At 35.6% G+C, this 27,075-nt stretch overlaps 1 protein-coding gene across 1 annotated transcript in view; it reads left to right on the top strand.

Moving 5' to 3' along the window:
• The window catches only part of LOC145260391 (poly [ADP-ribose] polymerase tankyrase-like), a 190,676-nt gene that overhangs the window by 147,061 nt on the left and 16,540 nt on the right, over nt 1-27,075 (top strand). The window contains exons 34-39 of the mRNA XM_080118342.1: nt 3,740-3,860; nt 5,357-5,465; nt 7,460-7,727; nt 8,372-8,927; nt 17,992-18,260; nt 22,153-22,334. Coding sequence (XP_079974468.1) covers nt 3,740-3,860; nt 5,357-5,465; nt 7,460-7,727; nt 8,372-8,927; nt 17,992-18,260; nt 22,153-22,334 — 1,505 coding nt within the window. The remainder of the gene's footprint in view (nt 1-3,739; nt 3,861-5,356; nt 5,466-7,459; nt 7,728-8,371; nt 8,928-17,991; nt 18,261-22,152; nt 22,335-27,075) is intronic.

The raw sequence follows: 27,075 nt of genomic DNA, 5'->3' as shown, positions 1-27,075 counted from the left end.
GGTTTGTGTCCCTCTGGGACTTCTAGAGCTAAAAAACATGCCTTTTTGGAGCTCTTTTTTCATATTACTCAAAAACTTGATATGTATGTCTATATAGAAGTTTTCCATGGTGCTGAATTCAAATATACATGTCTTAAGGCATGAAACTACATTGTTTGTCCATTTTCACTGGGATTCGGCATTCCAGGAGTTCAAAAGGGGTCACGAATGCTCCAAAATTGCAAAAAATGACCCCATAACTTTTTCCCCATCCATTAGATTTTTCTGAAACTTGGCGAAAATGTGAAGGCAACATTGGCCCTTCACACTTCTCACATTCATCATTTCTTCACTATTTTTTGTGGCGTCATCTCACATACAGCACCAAATAGGGATCATGCACGTACGGCTTGTTAGTTCTGGTGTGAGCTACTTATTTGTCCAAGACTCTTTAATTTTATTTAACAAAATCCATTATGATGCTTTCTCTGCTGTTTCTTGTACGTTTCTCCTAAAGATTTTTGTACAACAAAATTGATGTAATATTCTGATTAGCTTTCGCTCAACATATCCTTGAGTTCCTACAGCTAAATAATTATACTCAACAATTCATCCTTTTTTCTGGTACTCGTTCAGTAGATAACCATATTCTTCATATTTCCCAATTGCGAAAGCATCCTCTCAGGGTATAGTCAACTTGAACATAATTCCAACCTCCTTTTACTCACTCAACAGTACAAGGTCTTATATCTGTTATGTAAGAATCAGTGGGAAGATTAAATTATTCGGAAAATTTAATGCCAAGTTTCAATTTTCTTTATATTTCATTGATTAATTGTATCCTAGAATGACTTTCAAACTGCATTGCTAAAATTAACTTTATTTTTACTCTGATAATCTGGGTTATGCAGTCTGAAGTTTGGAAAAGTCTAATTTGTAAGAATGCTAGGAGTGTGAGTCAGATTTTTTAATCTCTGAAGAATCAAATCTGAATATTGTGGATTTTAAAATAAGGGCTTGGATTTCAAATTTTTTGCAATTCTAAGATTTCGAATTTTTTGCAATTCTAAGATTTCGAATTTTTTGCAATTGTAAGAGTCAGTCAGATCTTATACCTTCTGTTATTTAAAAAAAATTAAAATTTTTTTTTATAACATTTTCACCCCAAACAAGGCACATTGCTACTTTGGTGTAAGGGGGCTACTATCGGGGACATAAGCTACTGGGATACTATGTAGGGAGTTATGTCGGTTCACATTACACTTGAACTTCTGCATGTCAGTACAGTTGGGGAAGCAGAGACCCGGAATGGAATTTGTAAGTCTAGCGGTTCTGGGGAAGAAACTACTGGAATAGAAAGCTCTCTTACATCTAGAGATCTCTACTGTGTAGGGTTGGGATTTAGCTGCTTGTCGGGTTTATCGAGAGTATTTACGTTGTGGGGGCACAAGTGCTTGCAGATCGTCAGAGCATTCACCGTTAAAATACTTGTAGAACAGGCAAAGGGATGCAACATATCGTCGGCTGAAGCTTAGATGACAGTTCAAGACCTATCACGTTGGACTCTCTTTTGGACCTTGTCTAGGAGCGAGAGACTAGTAGCAGATGCACCAGCCCAAATATGACAACAATACTCCATACATGGGCGAATGATGGCCTTTTTTTTGTTTACACACAGTGATCACCACTTATCCAGGCCCGGAAGCCACTCAGGGATAAGGGTTATTGCAAGTACATTACGTTAGTGTGGAGATTTGATGAAGTGTTTACTTAAGGGGGCGGTTCATTAGGAATTTGTTAACGTTGGACTTGAAGACATCCAAGTTGTAGTCAGGTGGGAAGCAGGCAGACGGAACAGAGTTCCACAGGCGTGCAGTTCTAAGAAAGAAGCTTTGTTCATGGAATCCACGTTTTGATTTAGGCACAGATAAAGAGTGGGGGGAAATTTTTCACAGTGGATTCAGCTAAACGGGTGTTTTTCGTGAAAGATTGACGAGGGGGGACCAGAGATTGGAGTTCAGACGAGCACCTGCCATGAAAATAACGATAAAACAAGGATAGGCTCGCAACGTCTCTTCTGTAGGAGAGAGGTTGCAGGGTAGAGAAAAGGGCATCCCCCACTAAGCCACAAAGTCTATTTTGTACTCTGTCAAGGCAGGATAGGCTGTTTTTAGCAGCTCCTGTCCAGATATGGCAACAGTATTCCATCCTTGGACGTACTTGGCTTTTATATAGATAGAGAATTGCATCAGTAGTGAGATATCTTCTGGAGCGGTAGAAGGATCCCACCATCTTTCCAGCGACCTTGGCAACAAACTTGATGTACGTGTTCCATTTCAGATCAGGAGTAAAGGTCAAACCCAGAAGCTTGTCAAAACACGGGGCCTCACCCAGACGAGAGCCATCCATCCCAATTGATGCAAATGAGGATCAGAGCATTGATGATGTAAGGATAGGAGTTTGGTTTTGGATGCATAAAGGTCTTATAGAGGTACAGGATATTTTAGGGTGTTAGTAGCTTTCTAGCACGGTAGAGAGAGCCTACCTTCCTCGCAGTGGTCCTGGCAATACTCTCTATGTAATTGTTCCAACTCATGTTTCCTGTGAATTTTAGGCCGAGGAGTTTAAAAGTACTTTCAGATAATGAATCTTTGGCCATTGCTATTGGTGATAAAGAAAGTTTCTTGTAATTATTGAAGGAAACAAGTTTAGTCTTGGCAGCATTGAATGTGACCATCCACTTTTGTCCCCATTCTACTACAGATTAGAGGTCATCCTATAGTGTTTTTGCCATTTCCTTAGATATGTATTCATTTGTTTTCTTGTCGTGCCTGTTATAGAGTGTGGTGTCATCAGTATATATACCCATCTCAGAGGCAATTATGTCGGGGAAGTCATTTATGAATATTAGGAATAATAAAGGTCCAAGGATAGACCCCTGAGGCACTCTCGCATTTATATCATATTGTTTAGATGTACAACCGTTGAGGACAACCTGAATTTTTCTCTTATCTAAGAAGGATTTAATTATGTTAAGTATTCGTCAAGTGATATGTATGATCTAATTTTCCTGAGAAAACCTTCATGCCATACCCTGTCAAAAGCCTTAGATATATCTAGAGCTACCGCTTTACTCTCCCTTGCTTTGTCCAGTGAATGGTATATAAATTCAGAGATTACAGTTAAGATATCTGCTGTAGAACGGGCTTGCCTAAATCCATATTGTTGGTCGGTCAGAAGTTTTGCATCTGTAAGGTGATGGACTAGAACCTGATTAATTATGGACTCAAATATTTTGTCGAAAAGTAGGAAGAGGCTAATGGGGCGATAATTTAATGGGTCAGTTCTTTCGCCAGAATTCTTGAAAACTCGTACCACAAGCAATTTTCTAGCAGTCCGGAAAGCAAAATTCATTAAGGCATTTGTTGTAAAGTTTGGAGAGAACTGGAACTACTATTATGTTCTTGAGGGGCCATAATAAATAAAAATATGTTGAAAAAAAGAATACGGTTAAATTACAGTAATTCTATGTTGTCAGTGTTGTGTTTAACATCTGAGTAAATTACAATCAAAGTATTATATACTTATTGGAAGAGTTCATTGTGCATCTAAATAGGGATGATACAACACCTTTCAACTGTAACCCTTATGCTAACTGATCATCACAACTATAATGATTGTTACAATCCCATCCTTTAAATGATGGTTGAATTCTATTACTTCTTTCTTATCTCCATCCCTCTTTTTTCTTTGGTTTCAGATTGCTCGGATTTTACTTGAGAAGGGAGTCTCCTTGAACCACACGGATATGTACGGCTGCACTCCCCTTATGTATGCCGCCTTAATGCATCAGCCCTACCGACTGGGACATTTTATGTCAAGTATGTGTCGTGTTGCAGTTGAATCCTCAGATATGTGTTTCAGCAAAATACTGAACTTATTAAATTTACTCGAAACCACATTTCTTATGCCATATGTTGACTATGAATTATATAAAATTACACAACTCATTTGATGTAATAGTTAAAGTGTTAAATGGACCAGGAAAGTTGAGAGTTCAATCCTTGGTAGAGTCATACCAAAGACTTAAAAAATGTTATATGGTACCTATTTGCTTAAAGACTATGCTTTATAAGGAAAGGATAACAGGTTAAGTTGAGTAATCCTAGTAAAGGAGTCGCACCCTCCTCTACATCTTGATGTAATAACTAATGGAAGGGGAGCTTTCAGGTTGCTTTCAATTTAGGTTGAGAGCTTTACTTACATGACTTATAAAACTTAGTGATCCTCATTTAAATAAGCAGATTTAAAATTATTTTTTAACTGACGATTCACAACTTATCAAGGCTAAGAACCACTTTAGGATAAAGGTGAATGACTTATGAGGACCCTTTATGAAAAATATTAATTTTGAAGCAAACTATATTGAAACTAATAAGAATTCTTACTTGTTGAAGAAAAATAAAAAAATGTAAATATTTAAAGTTAATAATTCAGATCAATATAGAACCATTTACATCAAAATGGATAAGAATTTGCTCTGAGACTGATCGAATGAATCATTTGAGTTTTTAATGCAGTAATAATTTTCTTTGTCTTTTGTAATGGATGAGTATAAATTTCTCTATTTAAATATGCTATACTAGTGGTTAATTCAACTGAAGTCTATTAATATTGGTAGTAAATATTTTCTTGTTAATTGTGCATAAAGTCAAACCCTAATTTTCAAGCATGCTGGCAGATGGCGCCCGCATCTGTCAATTGAGGTATGGAAGCACAAAATGGTTACAATTTTTCATTGCAAAAGAGAAAATAAGGAACACGATTTATACTAAAATTGAAATAAAAACAAGAATTCAAAAGGAAAAGTTGTGTGGGATTTCTGCGTTAAATGTAAATAAACATTTTGTTTCATGAATATGGAAAGGACTAAAATTTGATAATTATTTACTTAAAAATTGTATTAAGGATAGACAGATTTAAAAAAAAAAAAAAAAAAAAAACTATACGTTTTTATTAAATATTTATTGTTTATTTTCATTAAAGGGTATTTTAATTTTTGAAAATTATTTATTTTCGTTTTTAATTTGTTTATTTAATTGTCCAGTTTCAGTATGAATAAAATCATAATTCGATCCTTTTTAATACAATGCAAGTCTCTGATGATTTATTTGGTATATTTATACAATCCAATGAAACATGTGTAACATGCAGAAATAAAACCATATTAATGTGGATTAAGTGAATACTTATATGATTTTACAATATTTAATATATATATACACACACACACACTTACACTTTTAAGAACACCAAAGAAAAAAAAAACTATAAATTTTAAGTGATTTTAAAATGTTATGTTTTCATTTTTTTTTAGGCAGAAACCCTCGTCTTGACATTAAGCATAAAGACAGACATGGACGTGATGTGATGGCAGCCTTTTTCTGGCATTATGACAAAGTATCAGGCATTGACACAGAAGCAAAGTAAGTCCCTCCCCCTCCATTATATAGAACAAATAACAATTCTTCTGTTTCATGTTTTTATATCTTTCTAGCAAATCTGGTTGTAATCTTGAAGCCAGGTTTTCTCCTTCCTGTAAACATCAAAGTGCGTGATAACTTTGAACATAACTTGATTGCTGTTGATTGAAAATCAATAAAACAACTGCAAAATGGTAGTTTACTTGACAGCTTTATTTATTATTTGGATCTTATATAACGTCAACACTGCAATGGGAGAGGAGAAAGAACGGCTGGCAAAAGCATTTATCACTTTTCCTTCGTTCGCATTTCAGGTTCGAGCCTGCCTACGTGACTTTTTTTACTTTTTTTTTGTGGTTGCACGGGCACCCACTGCTATTTTTATTGCAACAAAAGTTGTTTTGATTAATTTTTGGGAGGGTTGGGGTCCAGGTTGTTGCCTACTACTTCTTCTGTTCTTTTCGGGAGGCGGGGGTACTCTATATCTTTAGAATAGCAGCTTTGTCGACACTGAATTTCATGTGCACCCAAGTAACGCCGGGTATCCATACTAGTAATTTTTATAATGTTATATTTTATTTATTTGCTTCGATTCAAATTATGGTGCATCAACCCTTCTGTGTTTTACAACAAATGTAATATCATGCAACATACCTTTGTCTCTTATGGCCATGTGTCCTCGAGTTGACTTGTATCTGCACCATCGTTTCTTGCCCTCTCTAAACAAAAGCTTTTCATAACAGCAATAATGGACTGCTTTTTTTTTTTTTTTTTTTTTTTTTTATGTAGTTGAGTTTTATTTCTGCATTTACCAGATCAAACACATCATCAGCTTCTTACTAATTCCTTGTTTTGATGGGGGTGGGGTTCTTCCAACCTTTCAACCACAATGTACGTTTCCTCATTAACAGGAAACAACTGCTGTGTCCTTGTCACTACCTTGACCCCAACTGTATCTCTCTTTTCAAATCTCTCTCTGAACTTGAATCTCATCACAGATATCAAACTTTGCACTCATTCACCCCAAGTCTGCTGCAATTGCCATGACGCCTTTTCAAAACAAACTGCAGCTTTGTTCGTGATAAGTTTTTTTGAACTTAAATAACTTTCAACTAAAACAATGAGGCCCGATCTATCAAATCTATCTCATGTACTAGCTAAAACTGTCACTCTGTCTACATAGGACTCGATTACATAACAAGATGACCTCTAGTGGTGTTAGGGGGACTGCAATGATTATAGCCAAAATAGTTTTTTAATCTGTAGTGGATACAAATATCTGTTCAGTGAATAAACACAGCTTTAAATAACAAATAGTTTTAAATAACAAACTTTATTCATGGAGGTGCTTTGTTACAAATAGAAAAGTTCATTGTATGTACAAGATTGTAGAGTTTGAGTGTTTCGACAATGAACAAACTATGTGGATACTTGTGTGTCAGTAAAGTAGACATTATCAGTGAGTCTCGATTCTTATGAATGAGAACAAAACTGATGATACATTTTGGCTGATTCTTGCTCAAAACTTGCTTTTATGAGTTTCAACTCGGCTCCTGGCAGCTTTGTGCCTTTTCTGAACATATAATGTGTTTAGTAGGTGTAAGAAACTGATTGGTTGAAAAAAAAAATTTATATAAGAAAGTCATACTTCCCGTCTTGTAAGTGGAGATTTTTGGAAACTCTCATAACCATACGATTATGCATCGTCCAAAGTATTAGGGTAAGTATATTTCATTTTGATGGAGGGAGGGGTCTGTACTACATTATGTCTGCTTTTGTGTTTGACATCCATAAAAAGGAAGTGGAAACATTAGTCTTGCAGAAGAACAAAAAAGAACAGGAGTAAGGTAGATCGTTTCAATTCTATTCTGGACAATTTTAGTAAATATTTAAATCTTGATCCAATATTTTATATCTATAATCATCGTTGAGTGACTATAAATCTAATCTAGATAATTGTATCCCCCCACCATTTTTTTTTTCTTTTTGTCTTAAAGAGATTGGTTGCAAATGCTGATAAAGCTGGATGCTTCGCTTGATATCTTGTTTGATTTGCCTCAACCACACCCGCTACTGTTTGGTGAACAAGTAACATTTCAACGTGTGAACTACTTCACCCGGTGCGATGGACCTCTCATCACCCCACTCATCTTTGCCATTTGTTCCTACAACACAGACCTGGTGAGGTTTCTTCTCAAAAATGGAGCATCACCCAATTTTGCTGATGAAAAGGGCCTGACTCCAATTATGCATGCAGTGAAAAAAGTAAGCCTGTTTTTCTTTTATGTTTTTGGATTTTTGAGATGAGGATTGATTATTGAATTCAGATTACTATTTTCATCTTTGTTATATTTACAATATTTTGGTCGACGTAACCACCGACCTTCAGCTACATCATTTGGAACCTGGATGTCAAATTTAGGAATCTTTACAAAATTTCAAACTGAACCTTTTCTATGCGCGGGGGAGATGATTCTTCTCATTCCATTGATTATGATTGCCCTAATGGTTAAAAGCATTGGTTAACAAATCAGTTCTAAGGTACATCCTTCTGAATCCTTATTACAGGTGCTGACAACTTAAAATCGTATATAATAACACTTCTAACAGTCATTGCTGACAGAATAAAGAAAATATATCCCCACCCTTCGTTGATTAAATAAAAATTTCAGTTTAAAATTCCACACAGGTTGACATAAAATTTCCGATTTCGAAAAGATCAGACATTACATTGGCTGAAACATTATTAATATAGCAATCATAATGGAAATAATAGTCTGAATAATGGAAATAATACAAAATTGTTTTTGTTTTTAAAAATGAAATAGTGTCAATCTTTCAAATTGACTGTTTTTGTAAATCGTGATAAAACCAAAAAAAAAAAATCTTTTTCTCTTTTCTTTTGACAGAATGATATCAACATAGTGAAATTACTGCTGAATTATGACTACCACCCTCAACAGACTCCTGAACTGACAAAGACTCACTTGCCTAAGGTACCCTCACAACAGCTGTTTACTCTGAAGATGGCCAGCGTGGACACCAAAACCCCTGCTGCACAGGCGAATGGCAACTTGTCAGCCACAGATGATCCGGTGGCTGAGGTAGCGTCCAACGCTGCCGAAGAAGGCACAGAAGGAACAGAAAAACTTGAAGAAATTGAAAATGGAGCCAGCGACATGAGTGATGCTGAAGTGGACGATGTTGACAACGAAGACACCGTTGGCAGCAGTGATGAGAGCCACGACGAAAAAGATGGTGATAACGATGAGGAGGAAGAAGATGAGGAGGAGGACGATGACAATGATGGCAACAATTTTGATGACGATGATGGTAACGATACAGATGAAGTGGATAGTGAAGAGGCGGAGTTTCCCCTGAAGGCCACAATCTGCCCCAGACTAAACTCAAAAGCCTCTTTTATGCTGAAACAAGGAGCCCAATCCAGTTTCAGTTTCAGAATTGGTAAGAACAACAATTTACTCTTTCTCTTGTTATACACTATTTTGGTACTTTTTATATATAATCACTTCCCCATGAATAAAGCATGTTACCTAAAATATATTCCTTTCGATCACAAACTGTTGGGGTAGTAGGATAAATGGCTGCAGCTGGCCTGCTACAAAGAGACAGTGGCTGCATGCAGAGATGTACAGTTGAATTTCAAAAGCATGTAACTATACAAAATAATCAGCAGTCAAAAAAGAAGTGATGTCATGGTTTGAGTGAGAAAGGATTGGAATCCAAATGTAGCGTTGTTTTTGTGGAGGTTTTCTGTCTGCAAGATTCGTATTTTGGTCATTTGCTATTATAATTTGACTTTTTTTTCCCTGTTAGATGCAAGTCCATAACTCTTCACTCCATGAAAAAAAGAAAAAAAAATTATGGTATACCTGTGAAGGAAAATATCACTTAAATTGATTTTTATTTAAAAAAAAACAAAAAAAAAACAGATAATCGATTATCTCTCGACAGTATTTGCAGGACAAGGGAGATAATTCCAAATAAAACTTAGATTTTAGAAAGCTATTCTTATCACGTGAAATGTGGACATTGGAGAAACCCAAATTCACTCGAAAATGATAATCTTATGAATCCAAAAATTCTACTTTTGGCATTGATTTCTCTAATATTTTTCTCATTAGAATTAATTCTAGAAAGACATGTATTTACGGGAGGGACACATAAAGGTTGCCAACATCCTAAGTGAAAGTGATTTGTGTATAACGAACTGGACTCGAATTTGGGACATCCAGGTCATCAGTTGATATGTTGTTAACCACTGTCATCTCCTGATAAAAATAAAACTACTTTTTTGCTATTTGACTGGATTTTATTTCTTGTCCTCTCTATCTGTCTCTCGCTTTATTTTTCTTTGCTTGCTATTTTTTTTCTTTCTTTTTTTTTTTTTTTTTTTTTTTTTTTTTTTTTTGCAACTTGTCTTACTTTTGTTTTCCCTTTTGTGACAGTTCTCTCTTTAAAACTGGGAATGTTATATTTTGATGTGAAAGTTAAGACTTCAAACCGTTCATGAAGATGGACGAGGAGTTAGATGACTTTGTTTCATCAAAGATTGACTTCCTGTCTCTTTCCAATCATATGCACTTAGTATCCTTCTTTGACTTAGTTGAAACTGATTGGAATTTCTTTTTCTTTTCTGCTGCCTCTTTCATACACGTTCAGGTAGGGTGGGGGCCATAGGTCACTTGCCTTGCCTGGTTACAAACTTCATCTCGATTTGAGTTATTTTTTTACTTTCATCCTTGATGATATATAGACTGTTTCGCGTTGTTGTAGTTTAATACGTAAATAAACATGCAGACACTTATATTATGTAAAATCTAAAATTAGGAAACCCACAACTCCAGATGTTATTGAACTGCACCAAGATTCAAAGAGTTGGTGATTATTCAAAAATGCACTCCAAAAATAACTTTTTTCAAAGAATGCGATGATCCTTTTTTTCCATGGCTAAAGGATTGTATTCTATATCTTATATAGCTAGGTATGTTTATCTTTGTATAGTAAGGTATACAGCATTCATTCTTAAATTAATTAACTGATCATTATAAATTTTGGAAATCATCTGCTAGGTGTAATGAGGGTCAAATTGTGGACTGTATTCACTTTAGTTTCATGAAAAGGGGATGAAATTCTCTGTAAATGCTGAGTGTATCTCAAGAGGGTGATGTTAAAGACAAATTTATCAAAATTTCAATTAATCTTCCTCTCTTCATCAATGTTCAGTACATCATTCAACCCCATCCCCATTCTCCTCTAAAAATATTGAATGATATAAAATGGTAAAACAACAAATGAAAATGTAATAATGTTTTATGGGGTATTATGCAGATGGATATTGGGTTCGTCATGACCATGCTCCTTTCCTTTAACAATTAAGAAACCTTTTCAACCACCGATTGTCATCGCTAATAGTACCCTAGCTCAGAATTCATGATTCAATCTCCTCTGCTTAACATTCACAAGCAACATAAATTGAAACAAAAACATAGAAGACATTGCCAAGGCTGCTGCAAGGAAGGTGGGCTTCCTCTACCTATCAGTATCCTATACTTCTACAGTTTATGGGATATCTGAGAAGTACACCAATCACTAACATTTTCCGCTTATACATGGTCGAAAAAAAAAAAAAGCCATCAATCTAATAGGTCCCATACTGTCTACCAACCTTCAGCTCTCGTCCCATCACTGCAATGTTGCACTTCTGTGCTTTGTTTACAAATATTTCCATGAAATGTGTTCTGATGAACTTGCTCCACTAGTACCCCCTTGATGTAAGTACTCCTAACCAACCCAACAATCAGCAAAACACCACCCCTTCCCCAGATGCTGGAAAGTATTCTACTTTAAAAGCTTTTTTCCCTTGACCCTTGTTTTACTGACTGTACTAACATGCGGAAATTTAAATGTAATTTGAACAAACATCTGGCTGTTCAACTCCCAACTTGGGATGCCCCTGTAGGTACGACCTCTAATTCACAGTAACTCCTTATGCCTTGGTTGCTGGCAACATGCCCTGTATTGAGTGAATTAAATTAATTAAAATATTTAATGAACTCAGAATACTTGTGCTCCTCAGCATGTATACTCCAGACTAACTCAGCAAGCAGCAAAATCTCACCTCTTTACTGTTAAGGTCCTGATATGCCAGAAAGCCTCCTACTCTAATCTCTTGGACTGCTGAACTTTGGAATTCTTTCTCCATTTCCTACTTCTTCAACTGTATTAACGTGCAGAAGTTTAAATGTAATGTGAACAAACATCTCGCTGCTCAACTTGACACAATCCTCTGTTAGACACAATCCTTACATTCCAAGTGGCAATATGTCTTGTTTGAGTAAGAAAAAAAAAAAAAAAGGCTGATTTTCAGATTAAAAAATTGTGTCAAAAGTTTTGTAAATAATAGCTAGTTGTCATAATGGATTTAAGAGTATGAAATAGTAATACAATGAGGGTGGGAGGTTTCCAATGAAAGGAAAAGGAAACTTTAATCTTGCAGAAAACACAAAAAGGGGATAAGGTAGATTGCTCAGTATGTCATATCAGTTATTGATAACTAGCTGGTTTCATATGCTTGCTATCACTTTGCATCTTGATTTCTATTCGCTACTTATAATCATTTAAATGAAACTAACCGACAAGAAAAAGACAAACTTAATAAAATTTGAAAAAAATTTGAAATGTTTTCCTTTAGCAACTAGTTAGTTGAGCAAGTGAGATATCATTGTGATTTTATTCTCTTTCCAACCATATTAATATTTAAAAATTTTCTAATGAGATAAAATATTTCATTTTTAAAATGCATTGTTTACAATCAGTGAACTTCAAACATATTTTTTAGCCATTTTGAAGCTGGATTAAAACATTTTTCCAAATTTTAAAAGGTAAATAAAACATGAATTCATTTGCTAAATAAAATTCTCGCTCTTTTCTTTCTTATGACATTTGAATTTGCGCTTTACAGCATTTCTTTCCTTTTCTTCTGCCTACTCCCTCCCTTCTCTTTTACTCTTTGTTCTTTTCACTTTCTTAATCATTTTCTTTCCTACCTTCTTTACTTGATAGAAAAGCAGGTGATTGTTTTATTTAATCTTAGAATCCAAAAATGTAATTTAAGGATTCTATCTGCTCAGAAAGTCCTTCAATTCGTCAACATTGTAAGGTCTATAATGTATTCCATTGAAATTTATACATTATACTTACTACTCTAAATTGAATTTTACAGCCAACACAAAATGGAGAATCTTTTCCTTTAAGCAGATAGGAATGCATTGTCTATATATGATCTGTGGAGTCAAGCATAAGATATTGCCTCCTTTCTTATTCTTCTGTAATTCTCGTAGTTCTCTTTAATGGTTATTTGGATTTTTTTTTTTAGTTTATTCTTCATGCAGGTATTCTATTTATTTGTTTTTGAATTTTTATTTTAATCGGGGGTTTTAAATCTATATGTAAAATTTTGGTGGTTAGTTTTGATGTAGAGTGATGTTTTTTTGTTTTTATCAGCTTTTTTTTTTTTTTGTTTCCATGAATGCCAATATTGCCAATAGAAAATGATTGTGTTTGTATTGCAGAGGTTATTGATTCTTTTTTTAAATTTTTTTTTTATTACATTTTCACCCCAAACAAGGCAAATTGCCACTTTGGTGTAGGGGGCTACTATCAGGGGCAACAACTACTGGGGTACTATGTAGGGATTTGGGCAGCAAGGTGTCGGTTCACGTTACACTTGAACTTCTGCACGTCAGTACTGTTGGGGAAGCAGGGACCTGGAATGGAATTCCAGAGTCTTGCGGTTCTGGGGAAGAAACTATTGGAGTAAAAAGATCTTTTACATCTAGGGACCTCTACAGTGTGGGGGTGGGATCTAGTAGCCTGTCGGGTTTGTCGAGGGTGCTCGCGTCGTGGGGGCACAAGTGATTGCAGTTCGTCAGAGCATTCACCACTAAAATACTTGTAGAAAAGGCAGAGGGATGCAACATTTCGTCGATGGGACAGAGGCTGAAGCTTAGATGCCAGTTCAGGGCCTATCAGGTTTGCGACTCTCTTTTGAACCTTGTCAAGGAGCGAGAGACTAGTAGCAGATGCACCAGCCCAGATGTGGCAGCAATACTCCATACATGGGCGAATGGTGGCCTTATAGAGGTACAGGATACTTTCGGGTGTTAGTAGTTTTCTAGCACGGTAGAGAGAGCCTACCTTTCTTGCAGCGGCCCTGGCAATGCCTTCAATGTAATTGTTCCAACTCATGTTTCCTGTGAACGTTAGGCCAAGGAGTTTGAAAGATGTACTCTCAGATAAAGAGTCGTTGGCCATTGCTATGGGTGGTAGAGAGGGTTTCTTGTAATTATTGAATGAAACTAGTTTAGTCTTGGCAGCATTGAATGCGACCAACCACTTTTGTCCCCATTCCACTACAGATTGGAGGTCTTCCTCTAGTGTTTCTGCCATTTCTTTAGAAATGTGTTCATTCGTCTTCCTGTCGTGTCTGCCATAGAGTGTAGTGTCATCAGCATATATACCCATCTCAGAGGCAATGTTGTCGGGGAGGTCATTTATGAATATCAGGAACAATAGAGGTCCAAGGATAGAACCCTGGGGCACTCCCGCATTTATATCATATTGTTTAGATGTGCGACCGTCGAGGACTACCTGGATTTTTCTCTTATCTAAGAAGGATTTAATTATGTTAAGTATTCTACCAGTGATACCGTATGATCTGATTTTACTGAGGAGACCCTCATGCCATACCCTGTCAAAAGCCTTAGATATATCTAGAGCTACCGCTCTGCCTTCCCCCGCTTTGTCCAGTGAATGGTATATACGTTCAGAGATCACAGTGAGGATGTCTGCTGTGGAACGGGCTCGTCTAAATCCATATTGTTTGTCAGTCAGTAGTTTAGCATCTGTAAGATGATGGACTAGAGCATGGTTAATTATGGTCTCAAATATTTTGGCAAAAAGTGGGAGGAGGCTAATGGGGCGATAATTTGATGGGTCTGTCCTTTCGCCAGAATTCTTGAATACTGGTACAACAGAAGCAGTTTTCCAACAGCCCGGAAAGCAAGCTTCATTAAGACATTTGTTGTAGAGTTTGGAGAGAACTGGAGCTACTTCGGCTGAGCACTTTTTTAATAGCACAGCTGGGATAAGATCGGGTCCACATGCTTTTGAGGTGTCAAGGTTTTTTATGATAGCATGCACCTGAGCAGGGGTGGTTTTCAGATCGTCTAGTGTGGCGTCTGTCCGCATAGGAAAGTCAGGTAGGGGGTGGTTGGAAGGGTCCAGTGTGGAGTTTGAGGCAAACCGACTGGCAAGCATGTTAGCCTTGTCGGTTGCTGAGGAGACAACCTCGTGATTGTTGGTTAGTGGGGGAATTGTTGATTGCCCATTATTTACTACACTGTTGTAGATTTTCCAGAAGTCTCGAGTTCCTAGTTTTTGTGCTTCGATGCGCTTTTTAGTGGTTTTCGTAAATTCTCTCTTAGCTGTCGCTATTTCTTTCTTAACGTTATTTCTAGCTTCTATATATTTCAGTCTGTTTGAACTGGACTTATGTCGGTTAAACCTACGGTATGCATGCTGCTTTTGTGTAATGGCAGTTGCACAAGTCGACGTAAACCATTGGGGAGAGTGGGGCTTACTATAAAATTTCCGCATGGGAACATGCGCTTCGATTGCAGTTTTGAACCAGTCAGTGGTCTCGTTTGCACATTGTTCAGCAGGGAGAGAGAAAATATTTTTCCATGGAGCATCTCTAATTAGTTCCCTGATGGCTTCCCAGTCAGCCTTATTATAATATCTCGTTGTTTTGAGCACTGGCTCTTCAGTTTTGGGTCTAGAGTTTAGGGCGATTTCAACCATTATCACTGCATGGTCAGCGTTCCCGAGTGGGCTGTGGGCCTTCGTTATTTGAACTGTGGTCAAAAACAGATCTAGAAGTGATGCGTGTTGTTCTTCCTGGTCAGGGAAACGGGTTGGAAACGTAACAATTTGTGATAGGAAGTGAGATATAGCGAAGCTATGGGTTGTGCTGCCCGCTGCATCTGTGTGAGTAGAGAATCCAAGCCAGTTTTTGTGGTGGACATTAAAGTCACCAAACACATGTATTTGTGCGCTAGTGTCGAGGGACAGTGCCGTGTCTATGCTGTCAGATACTTTGTTTATTATGGAGCAGTCCTGAGTCGAGGGAGAGCGGTAGAGAAAATAATAGTAGCTAATACTGTGTTGCACGTTTAGTCTAAAGCACATAAAGGCTTGATCATCTGTTTCTAGGTTTGTTTCTCTAGTCAAGGGAAGGGTATTACGAATGTAAACTCCAAGTCCGTGCATATGTCTGTCAGAGTCCTTACGGCAGAGTGGGAGATATCCAGGCATGTTAAAGTGGTTAGAGGGAATGGAGGAGTGTAGGTTAGTCTCACTTAGTGCTAAGATATCCGGGGTATTTGTTAAGAGAAATGCTTCAACATCAGCTAAGTTAGTTCTAAGCCCACGGATATTTGTGAATGAGAGCCTCAAGGGAGGAGGCAAGTTGAATTTGTTTGTCCCTAATCCTGGTTTAAGCTTATTTTTAGATTGTACTGTCGTCATATTTTTTTTTTAAGAGTTTCGGTAAGGGGGAGCTAAACAAGAGGTTATGCGGAGCTTCAGACATGCATCACAAGTAGACCATCAGCTGACCTTTCTCCAATTAGGATTGTGGCCTCAGGAAAGCCCACCGGGGATGAGTGCAGGGTCCCTTTCCATGCGCGTCATGGCACTGCAAACAACCCGATATTATTCTGTTGGTAATTAGTAACTTGTTTATATTTTCTTTCAGATGCAAGTGAGCATTATAGTATATACATATCACACATTTTTGTTTTTTATGTCTAATGCTAAATCAAAATTCATGCAATTTTGGGCTGTCTCTTTCTGTATTCTTTGCCATGAAAGATGGCAACATCTCCTACTGCATCTTTATAAAAGTGTTTTGTATGTGTCCACTGCACAGGCCGTGATTTTCTGCTTGTTGTGCCAGTCCAAGGTTGTTGTTAGATTCTGATGCTAGTCATGGTGTCAGCTGTATGGTTTTGTCAGTACTACAAGAGGAATTCTCCTGCCAAATAAAATTCCATTTAAAACCCATAACAAAGTTTTATTCTATTGAATATATTATAAAGATGCTGTTTTTCTCTGCTGAATAACACACTTACCAATGATAATTCTTAACACGACCAAAATCAAAATGTAAGCCCAATCGTACACACATTGGTTTGTGAGGAGCCCAGAAAAACAAAACTGCTCTCTTGTTCATCTGCTAGAATAAATGTACTTTCAGCCAAAATTCTAGATGTCCACTCTTTTTCTCAGTCACTCAGCTGTTCACCAATATCCCTTTTGACCACTTGAGATAAGGACCAGCAAGCAACCATCTGAAACTGGACTAATCTGCTACCAATCTATGACGATCAAAAATCCAATACTCAGGAAGTTCATAACCACAGCAAGAAACCGCTGTTTAAAGAGATACTTAACCGTTTTTTTCATTTTCAAAGAAAAATCATTCTGGATGGCCAAATCCAAAATCAGATATTTCCAATTCTTGTTTGTCCGTCCCTTTTCTGATAAAACATCTTTCACCTACAGCAAATCTGTTATTCATATGCAACGCAAAAACCTGCAACTGCCTAATGCATGTTTACATCTTCATCTTTATATTCATCTGTGTATATGTATTTGTTATGGCTGAGTCATGTTTAATGAATGAATGAATGACGGCCATATCCCCAAAGGCATTTTGTATGCTGAGCTGGACAATGCCCCAGCGGTCATCTGGCTCTCCGCTACAAAGATGTATGCAAGCACAACCTGAAGCTGATGAGCATCAGCCCAGATAGCTGGGAGTAGTTGGCAGATGACTGCAGCGCCTGGCAGGATGCTGTATGGCAGGGGGTGGGAAGAGGACAACAGAAACCTGATGCTGGAGGACAGAAGATGATGCAGAAAGCAACGCCAAAAAGCTGCAGACCCCAGCACATCATCATCCTTCTTGTCCCCATGCAGCAGAGACTGCCATTCCCAAATAGGACTCCAGAACCATGCTCAAAGATACCCAAAGATAATCCAGTGAAACATGAAGGTTCATGTCATTATCGCCTGATATAGAAGATTGCCAAGTGGTGGCCTTTTATCTTTGGAAATTCATACTGAAATGTTATTTGGTTTTTGTTTTGTTCTTTGAAAATAGTATAAAACCTGATTATTGCCTTCTGTGTCTTTTTTGTATTTTTTTTGTGTGTTTTCAAATGGCTTTACAAAAAAAGTAAAGATAAAATTAATTATAAACCAAAATAATCCTGCAATTATTTTTAAAAGATCCAACTTGTTATCTCATTCTGTTTGCAAAGATATCCTTTAGTGAGTTGGTTTACTGATATAGAATTTACCCATTTTCAGGAAATGTAGATATTCTTTAAAATGTATTCTTCTTGTCTTCTTGAAACACATTTGATTTGTTTCCTTGCAGATAATATTCCAACAGTTGAAAAGACAAGTATTGTGAATATCAACTCGATTGATAACGACGGGCGTACGGTCCTACATCATCTTGTGTGTCCCCTTGAATATGGCACATATGACAATGATGAAATTCTCTATGTCCTTTTCAAAGCCGGGGCTACCCTTGAATCAGAGGACACAGCTGGCTTATCTCCTTTGAAACATGCCCTGATCAATGGAGCGCCACGATTAGCTCGCATGCTACAGAAACTCACTGGTGTTGAACGTGACAAGTGGGTAAGTCTTCAAGCAAAAATTCTCCTATTCTCTGCCTCCGTGGTTCCAGTTCAATGCCTTGGTCTAGTGAGCTTCATCAAGTCACTGTTTTAATACCTCTTTATAAATATTTTTCTATTCCAACAGCTTTCGAAGAATTACAGGTTTGTGAAATTCTTTCTGCTAACTGTTTTCTTTCTACTTATATACTTGGTTTTTTCAAGACTACAATCAAGACGAATCTCCTGTCTTCGCATCAATTTAATCATCTTTTATTTTATCTTTTAACTTCTTGCATCAAGTGACTTCATGCCTTGCCTAGGGAAACTTCCAAATAAAAAAGAAAAATCATTTTATTTATTGTTGGGTGAAAATCTGTATCACGTTTTCTGCTACCAAACCTTTGCTTTTGATACAATAATCGATTCACAAGTAATGCTAATTTATTTAACTCAAAAAGTTGAAGATCTATGGAGATGGGAGAGTGGTACTATTAAAATGAACAACCTTTTGTATTCCAGAATTTATTTTCTATATAGTTACCACCATTCTCTGCACTTTTTTTGCCAGTGATGAATGGGAGCCTTGATGCCTCATTTGTAAAAGTCAATGCCTTCCGAGGGAGGTCTATTTTTTCACAGCTATTATTACAGCGCTTTTGTCGAGAAAATTCTGCTCGCGTAATGTGTGCTTTTGCGGTTTGAATAAGTAGAAGTCTGATGGTCCCAGATTGGGACTACGGTGGGTGAGGTAGCACCATCCAGCCAAACTTTGTCACAAATTTTGTGGTCTTCAAACTTGTGTGTAACCTGGCGTAGTTATGTTGCCTGGCGTTACACGAGCAGTCTGGGTCTTTGGCTTTGTCAATATTTCAACATAACAGAGTTGAGTCAATCCTGGCTCCAAGAAATCCAGGAAGATGACACCCTTCCTGTCCCAGAAGACTGCACATTACTTTGCCTACAGATGCTTGTGTCTTGAACTTTTTCTTTGCTGAAGAGTGTAAGTGGGCCATTGCATACACTGCTATTTGGATTCTCACTTGTAGGAGTGACACTACATCTCATCATCAATAATGATGCGGCCCAAAAATTTATCACCTTCAACTTTGTACCAATGTAACAAGTTCTGACAGACATCTCATGTGTGGTCCTTTTGGTCCTGTGTGAGGATTTGTTGAACCTAGAAATGACAACATTGTTTCGAGTGAACTGACCCCCACATTCAATACAACATGCATTTCATTTACCATTATCCGCTGATCAACATGGAGGAGTTGGTTGACGTGAACAGTTTTCTGGGGTGGTGGCTGTGTATGGGCATCTGGAGTGCACTTTATCATTCACATTTCTGTTGCTATTCTAAAATCGATGGACCTATGTAACTGTGCTGACATCAACTGCATCGGCTTTGTAAACGTTCAACAGGCGCCGGTGAATGTTGATTTGTTCAATTTTTTTTTCTACGTGGAGGAATTCAATGACACAGCTCTGCTTCTGATGCACGTCCATGACAGTAGTTGCTTTCTCAGTCTCACATTGTCAATATCTACAACAGAGATGAAACTTTTAGGTCATAAATGCATAAGTTTGTTCATCATAGCGATGCAAGTGGCAATCTCCTCTGATCCATTTAGGCGGAATAAAAAATAGAAAGCATTACTTTTGAAACGATCCTCATATATGAAGATGATCATGATTTTTATGCTGTAATATATGGAGAAATTGAAAAGTCGGGTATAGCTGACCAAATATGAAGGGAGAGGGAAACTATCTACTCTAATGGAGCAAAGTTATAATTTTAGATATAAGAATGGTGGAAAGCAAGATGACTCAAAGAAGTGCATGTGCTGAGTGATGATCACCAATTCAGCTGACATAATAAAGAACACAATATGGAAAGTATTAATTTGAAATCATAATAGTTATCAAGTAGTGGTAATGTACAGCTAAAATCAAAAATAGGTTTACGACTCCTAAAATTAGAATGATGCGCTTTGCGTTGTGGATTAAAATTCATTTCGAAGTTACACTCTTCTGGAGATTGAAAGTTCAATCCTCAATGTGGGTGACACTCAAAAATAGAATTGCAAATGATGTAGAACTTGGACAAGAGAACATGGTAACCCTCATGAAGGGTTTCGTTCAAAATTCTGTGCAGGTTTCCGAGTTTGACAAAATACGCTTGAAGAAAACCGGAGGTTACATCGACCAAAATATTGTGAGAAATGTGGTCTGAAGTATCTAAAGTAATCATGATTTTTATATATTCGTGATGAAAGTTTTTTGCATATGTGAGATATAATCGGAAAGTGAAAAGAAACTGAAGAAAACCAAACACTTGATGATCAGAGATTTCCACAAAGTCAATTAAAATAACAATTCACCAACACAAAAGATAAAAAAAAAATAAACCGAAGCAGCAAAAAATAAAAACTAAAGAAATCTAAAAAGAAAAAAGTCAAATGTGTGATATAAAGTTGCATCTTTTAAAAAAAAAAAAAAAAAAATTTTATTTTTACTTTATTTCAAACAAGGGACATTGCCATTTAGACATAAGTGGCTACTGTGAGTTAACAACATCCTAAATGTATACTGAGGCAGCGAGATGATTTTTTTATATCACATTTTTGCATGTTGGTATAGTCAGGGAAACAAGGAGCAGGGAGAGAATTCCAAAGGCAAGCAGTTCAAACAAAGAGGCTATTTAAAAAAAAATTTTTTTTAATTTTCATTCAGAATTATTTGAAGTTACTTTATAGTTTCAACAATAATCATCATATTGCAAATAATCTTTTTTTTTTCTTTTTAGTTTGTTATACTGATTTTACAACAAATATTTTAAAAATTTGTTTTTCCAATTAAAATTTTATATATATATATATATATATATATATATATATATATATATATAAATTTGAAGCTCAGATACCGCCAGAATCTAACAGTCTATTTAATGTTAATTTATTATTAGAAGGTTGATGGTGGTAAAGTTTCACATGGTCACCAGTTTAATATCTCTGCAAAATAGTTTTTTTTTTTTTTCCTTTTTTTTTTTTTTAAATTGTCATTTTCATTTAATATGTGACTATATAAAACAAAATAGAAAGCTTAATGAATCTTGGTATTTCCTGCTCATTAAAAATAGTTTCAAACAAGAACTTCATTTAAGCTGTGTAAATTTTCTACTTTATAATCCAGTGTTGACTGGTGTAGGGGGTTGAATCTTTATCACCCAGAACAGGAATTTTTTTTTTCTGTTCTTTGAATTCAAACTTTCTAGGATTTTGTTGCTAAGCTTTGGTTGTTTGTATTCTTTTTTATCAACTCCAACATCAATTAAACTCCAATGGTACTTGGGTAATTCAAGATTGTCTAAGAGAAGTTTGTAATTTTCGTAAGACTTGCTTATTCTCAACATCATTATCATCACATTTAGTTTAACATCTGTTTGACATGCATTGGACAGCTTTTAGAAACTGACTTTCCAAACTAACTGATGTCTGGCCAGGCTTTTATTTATCTCTTTTTTTACTCAAGCCTGTTCTTATAAAATGAATAGACTTCTATGAATTTATTTTATATCCATAAAAAATTAACAATCTTTTGATTTGTGCTGTGTCGATATTGCAAAAATAAAAACACAACCCTGAAACATATGTAAGATGTTTTAGAAGTCAAAATTTCCTTGAACTTTTCACCAAACAATTTCTCTTTCTCCTCTCGTCTTCCCCCCTCTTTCTCTCCCCTGTTTGCCCCCCTTTCTATTTCTTCCCTGCTCTTTCTTTCCTCTTCTTCCTCCTGTCTAATCTCCCTTTCTTTTTCTCTCAGTCTCTTCTTCACCCTCTCTCTCATACCACTATTTATATTCTTATTGAGTAATGTTTGTATATTTTTTATTTTCCTTATAACAGGAGAAACCTACATTCAATTGTTTAGGAGAACCTGATGGAATCTCTAATACTTTGCCAAATGTTGATTTTGAAACCGACAGTAAAGCCATTGAATCGGTTATGCTCTCCAATTTAATGGAGTCGGTTAGTGAACAAGAATTTAAGCCTCAACCAGACGAAAACTGCAACATCCGCACCTCCTGGTGAGTTTAGTTTTGTCATACTTTGCATTTGTATACATGTGTTAGTTTTGTTTCTAACTATTACACACTTAATTGTTTACTATTAATCAAATACTTATAGAAATAATAAAAAAAATAATTGCATAAATTAAAACAAATTTAAAAAGAAAATCTTTTTTTAAATTTCCTAGTAGAATGCATTTTCTTTAATAATTTTATAACAGTTTGGTCCTATCAAAATTCCATTCAAAATAAAAAAATATTTGGTAAAAAAAAAAAAAAGGGTAAAATGAAGATATCTGGCCAATGTCTGTTTGTACTAGTTAAAATAATTGATTATAAAAAAAATAGTCAATTATTGAAGTGTCCTTGTACAAATGTATATGCAAATTAATTCATTTCAGTACATAGATTGATAAACCTATGTTTCTCAATCTTTGATGAACTGTGGCCCCCTTACTGAGTATCTCAACACTCGTTGGTCTCTGTACTTCAGCAAAAAAAAAAAAAAAATGTCGATTCTGTTATGTTGTTTATTTAATTACTCTAAAATTAATAAATCAAAGTGAAAATTTTGCTGAAAATAGAACATTTGCTGGCTTCGTTTTGGACACAGCAAGGCGAATCTCGTTCGTAACATCAAGATGGCTTCTGAACTTCGTTTTAATGGTCACTGGGTCATAAAATCCTTTCGTAAAATTATGTTGAAGCGAATTGTATAAGCATTACAGATTCCTTCTTACTGAGTAGATGATATACATGCTGAACAGACAACCAGAAGCTAGGGAGATATTTTTTGCTATTGAAGACTGGCTTCATTGCTTTTAAAACCTTGAATTCTGCAAGCTCCCGGTTAAGAAATGCTGACCTAAACTATTATATCAGAACAATGTTTTTTATTACTGTGAGAATTTGAAAAAACAAAGTTTAATCTCGCTAAGAACTAGTACAACATTATAAATGTAATACTGACACCTATTATGTCATTGGATTATTTTTCCAAAAAATGTAAATATCTTTTTGAGATGAAATTAAAAGAAAAGACAAATTGATGTACAAAACGTAAAATGAAATTAAAACAAAAAACAAACTTCCGGCTAATGCGAGGTGATACAGGTGCATAAAAAATATGGCTTGTTAGGTGCATAAAAAATATGGCTTGTTAGGTGCATAAAAAATATGGCTTGTTAGGTGCACATAAGCACTTAAGATTCGAGTATCTCTTTCTTTGTACTTGCCTTCCCACAAGGGCAGTTTTAAATGTGGGGAAATCCAGCTCTTCAAAAAGGGGCACTCTGGATTGGAACAAAAATAAGAATTGTCTTAGTCTGGAAGGATCTACCTTGTGCTGACCAAAGACAGAATAAAGTGCAACACTGACTGTTTGTTGTATATCGACAATACTGATATCTCAGTTTTTAGTATACTATGAAACAATACAGTTTCATCTCTTATTCAATCAAAAATCTTATAACTAACCAATATTATATATTTATTTGTGTGTCTTACTAAAAAAATCAGAAAAACATTGGTATGGTCAGTTGCAAATCCAAAACAATCGGAACCAATATCCGGTCTCCTTTGTTGGACTCTCTTCAGTCTGCTTATATCAGTCTCTCCAGAAATGCCATCTCTCACACTGTATGAAAGTATTACAGTACCTAATCTTATTTACATTTTTGCAATTTTAATATTTGGTTTTCCGCTCTGTCAGTGCGGCATTAGAATACACTAAATGGAAGAAAGAAAAAGAAATTACTAAAATAAAATATATAAAAAATATAACATCCTAAGAAGCTTGTAACCTAGCCGAAAATATAAGATGCTCTGTTATAACAAAAAAAACATACAGCATACCACCTGACTAAATAACCAAACAACAAAAGCAAATTCATCAAACTTGAAGATATTATGAAATTACTCGAAATAAGGGAACTAATGGAAGAGTTTAAAAAAAAGACTATAAAGCAAATAAACGTTGAAAATAATGATTACTTACAAAACTCTCAAACTCAAGACCATAAAATCCCAAAGTGCTACAACATTTGTAGAAAATCTCACCAAAAAGAAAAAAGACACGAAAAATTGCTCATGAAGGAAAAGGAAACAAATCATCAACCAACAAAGAAGTTAAAACCAAAATAAACACACAACGTTCAACTTTCAGACCAAGAGATTCAATGCGAAACAGATTTGAGAAAATGGACACGGAAGATCGAAGATCAGACACCAACGACTAACAAAAGTTAAAAATAAATGCATAAAATCAAACCATAACTAAAAAAAAACAATCATCCAATGGAACTGCCGGGGCCTAAAACCTAACATAAATGACCTATTACTTCTTATAACAAACCATCAACCAGCCATCATATGTCTCCAAGAAACCTTTTTAAAAGCTGAAGATAAAATAAATATAAAACAATGCAACCACATCCACAATACCCAACATAGAGCCTTGGAGTAGTATCTATTATTAGAAATATAATCCCACAAAGCAAAATAGATCTAAAAAATTAATATTCAAGCCATTGCTACAGCAGCCACAATAGACAGAACTATAAATATCTGCACCATTTACACCCCACCCCAGGATCCAATAAACGAAACAGAGCTGAACGAAGTAATAAATCAGTTACCCAAACCCTTCTTACTGTTATTTTAATTGTCACAGCGATATATGAGGATCTGCGTACTTGGATAAGAAGGGAAAAAATCATTAATGATAATGACATGGGCATATTAAACAATAAATCATACGCATACCTTCATTCTGCTTCAGGCACCTACACAGTTACTAGATCTATCATTGTGTGACCCCACTATTTTCATGGACTATGACTGGATGGTTCTAGAAGATTCATGAGGTAGTGACCATTTTCCAGTGGTTTTAACAAATCTGAAAGAAACAAAAAACTATCTCTCCCAATGGAAAATAAAAAAAACAAAAGAAAAGCAAATTGGGAGGAATATAAAAAAAATGCCAACAAAAACTCAGGAGGAAAACCCAAATAAATCCATAGAATATTTTTCTATAACATTACTAGCCATTGCACATGAATGTATTCCTAAAAGTAGCAGAACTAACAACAAAAACCCTGGTTTAACGATACATGCCAAAAAGAAATTCGCCTATATAAAGCTGTTTTACGAAAATTCGACTCCTAACCAATTCACTTTCAATCCCACACGTCTATTCAAAAAAAAAAAAAGAAAAAAAATGTAATTAAACCTGTTGGTCTTTTCATGGAAGAAACGATAAAACTACTTGCAGTCAACTCAATAGATTAAACCAGTATCCACAAGGAAAATTTCACAAAACTTCCACCCTGGCTGTTAAATCAACCCAAAGTTATGCTAGACCTGACAATATATACTAAATCCAATACTCACCCCTCAGACTATAGAGAAAAACTAAACATTCTGGATTCTTACCCAAATTGGACGCACATTTACTCAGATGATTCCAAAGATCAAAACAAAGTGGGATGTGTCGCTATTTCAGAAAACACTATTCGGAAGAAAAGGTCACCAAATAACTCCTCAATCTATAGTGCAGAAATTACAGCCATTAACTTGGCTCTAGATATTATCACCAATCAAAACTCAAAAAAATTCATAATATTTTTAGATTCATTATCAGTACTTGAATCATTAAAAAATCAAAAATTAAACAATCCCTTACTTATCAAACTGTTACAAAGGATCCATTCTATCAAACAACACACAACTTTCTTTTGTTAGATTCCTAATCACTATGGTTTCTGTGGGAATGAAAAAGCTGACATAGTGGCCAAAAAATTGCCTAAAACTCCCAATAAGTGACATAAAGGCCCCATATATGAACTACAAACCTTCAATAAACAATTTTATCACAAAGAAATGGCAAGAAAACTGGAACAATTGGCAAAACAAGCTTTTCTAAATTACATGTATACTTTAAAAAAAAAAATACTAGATCCCAGAAAATCGCATAAAGAAGTATTCTTATCACGTATCTGGATAAGATAGACATACATAACTCACTCCTTTATACTAAAAAGGGAAGAACCTCCCAAATGTATACCATGTCACAAACCTTATACAGTGAAACACTTTTTACTTGACTACTATGACCTCACTCAAATTCGTCAACACTGACAAGGCCACAAACTAAAAAGAATTCTTCGAAAAAGAAAATCCCAAAACCATTCTAAATTTCTTAAAAAGAGCAAATCTTTAGCATAAAATATAAACAACATCAAAGAACAAACTATACCAAAACATTACTTGCATATACCCTGCGAAAATCAACTCCGAAAGTATCTAAAAATTAAAATTTTATATACAGCATTAAATGACCCAAAGAAGGTTGATATGTTGGTTAAACAAACATAATATTTGGTTTTAACAGGCAATTTTGCCAATATATGATTTATTCAGTGAAAAAAAAAATGTTCTTTATTTTTTTAATTGATAAATTTAAGTGGCTTGGCTCCTGATTGCCGTCTTTTTTTTTTTTTTTTACTTTCTATCACTGCCAAGTTAAGGATTAAAAACTAAAATAAATATAAAGATGTGTTTGAGTCTTTTACTTTGGCCCCTCCCTCTGAAATGAATGATATGCAGGAATCTGTATGACTGAAAAAAATACTATGCACACAAGAAAATTCACCATCTTTTCTGCTATACGAGGCTTGCACGCTTTGAATCCAGTTGTGCACACGCAGTGCCATTTCTGTGTCGGACAACATGGCTTTTGCCTCGTCACACAGTGTCTACA

Source organism: Euprymna scolopes, chromosome 36, assembly GCF_053919585.1.
Source record: "Euprymna scolopes isolate OS-2025 chromosome 36, ASM5391958v1, whole genome shotgun sequence".
Taxonomy (NCBI): domain Eukaryota; kingdom Metazoa; phylum Mollusca; class Cephalopoda; order Sepiida; family Sepiolidae; genus Euprymna; species Euprymna scolopes.
This window is presented reverse-complemented; position numbering and strand designations above follow the sequence as displayed.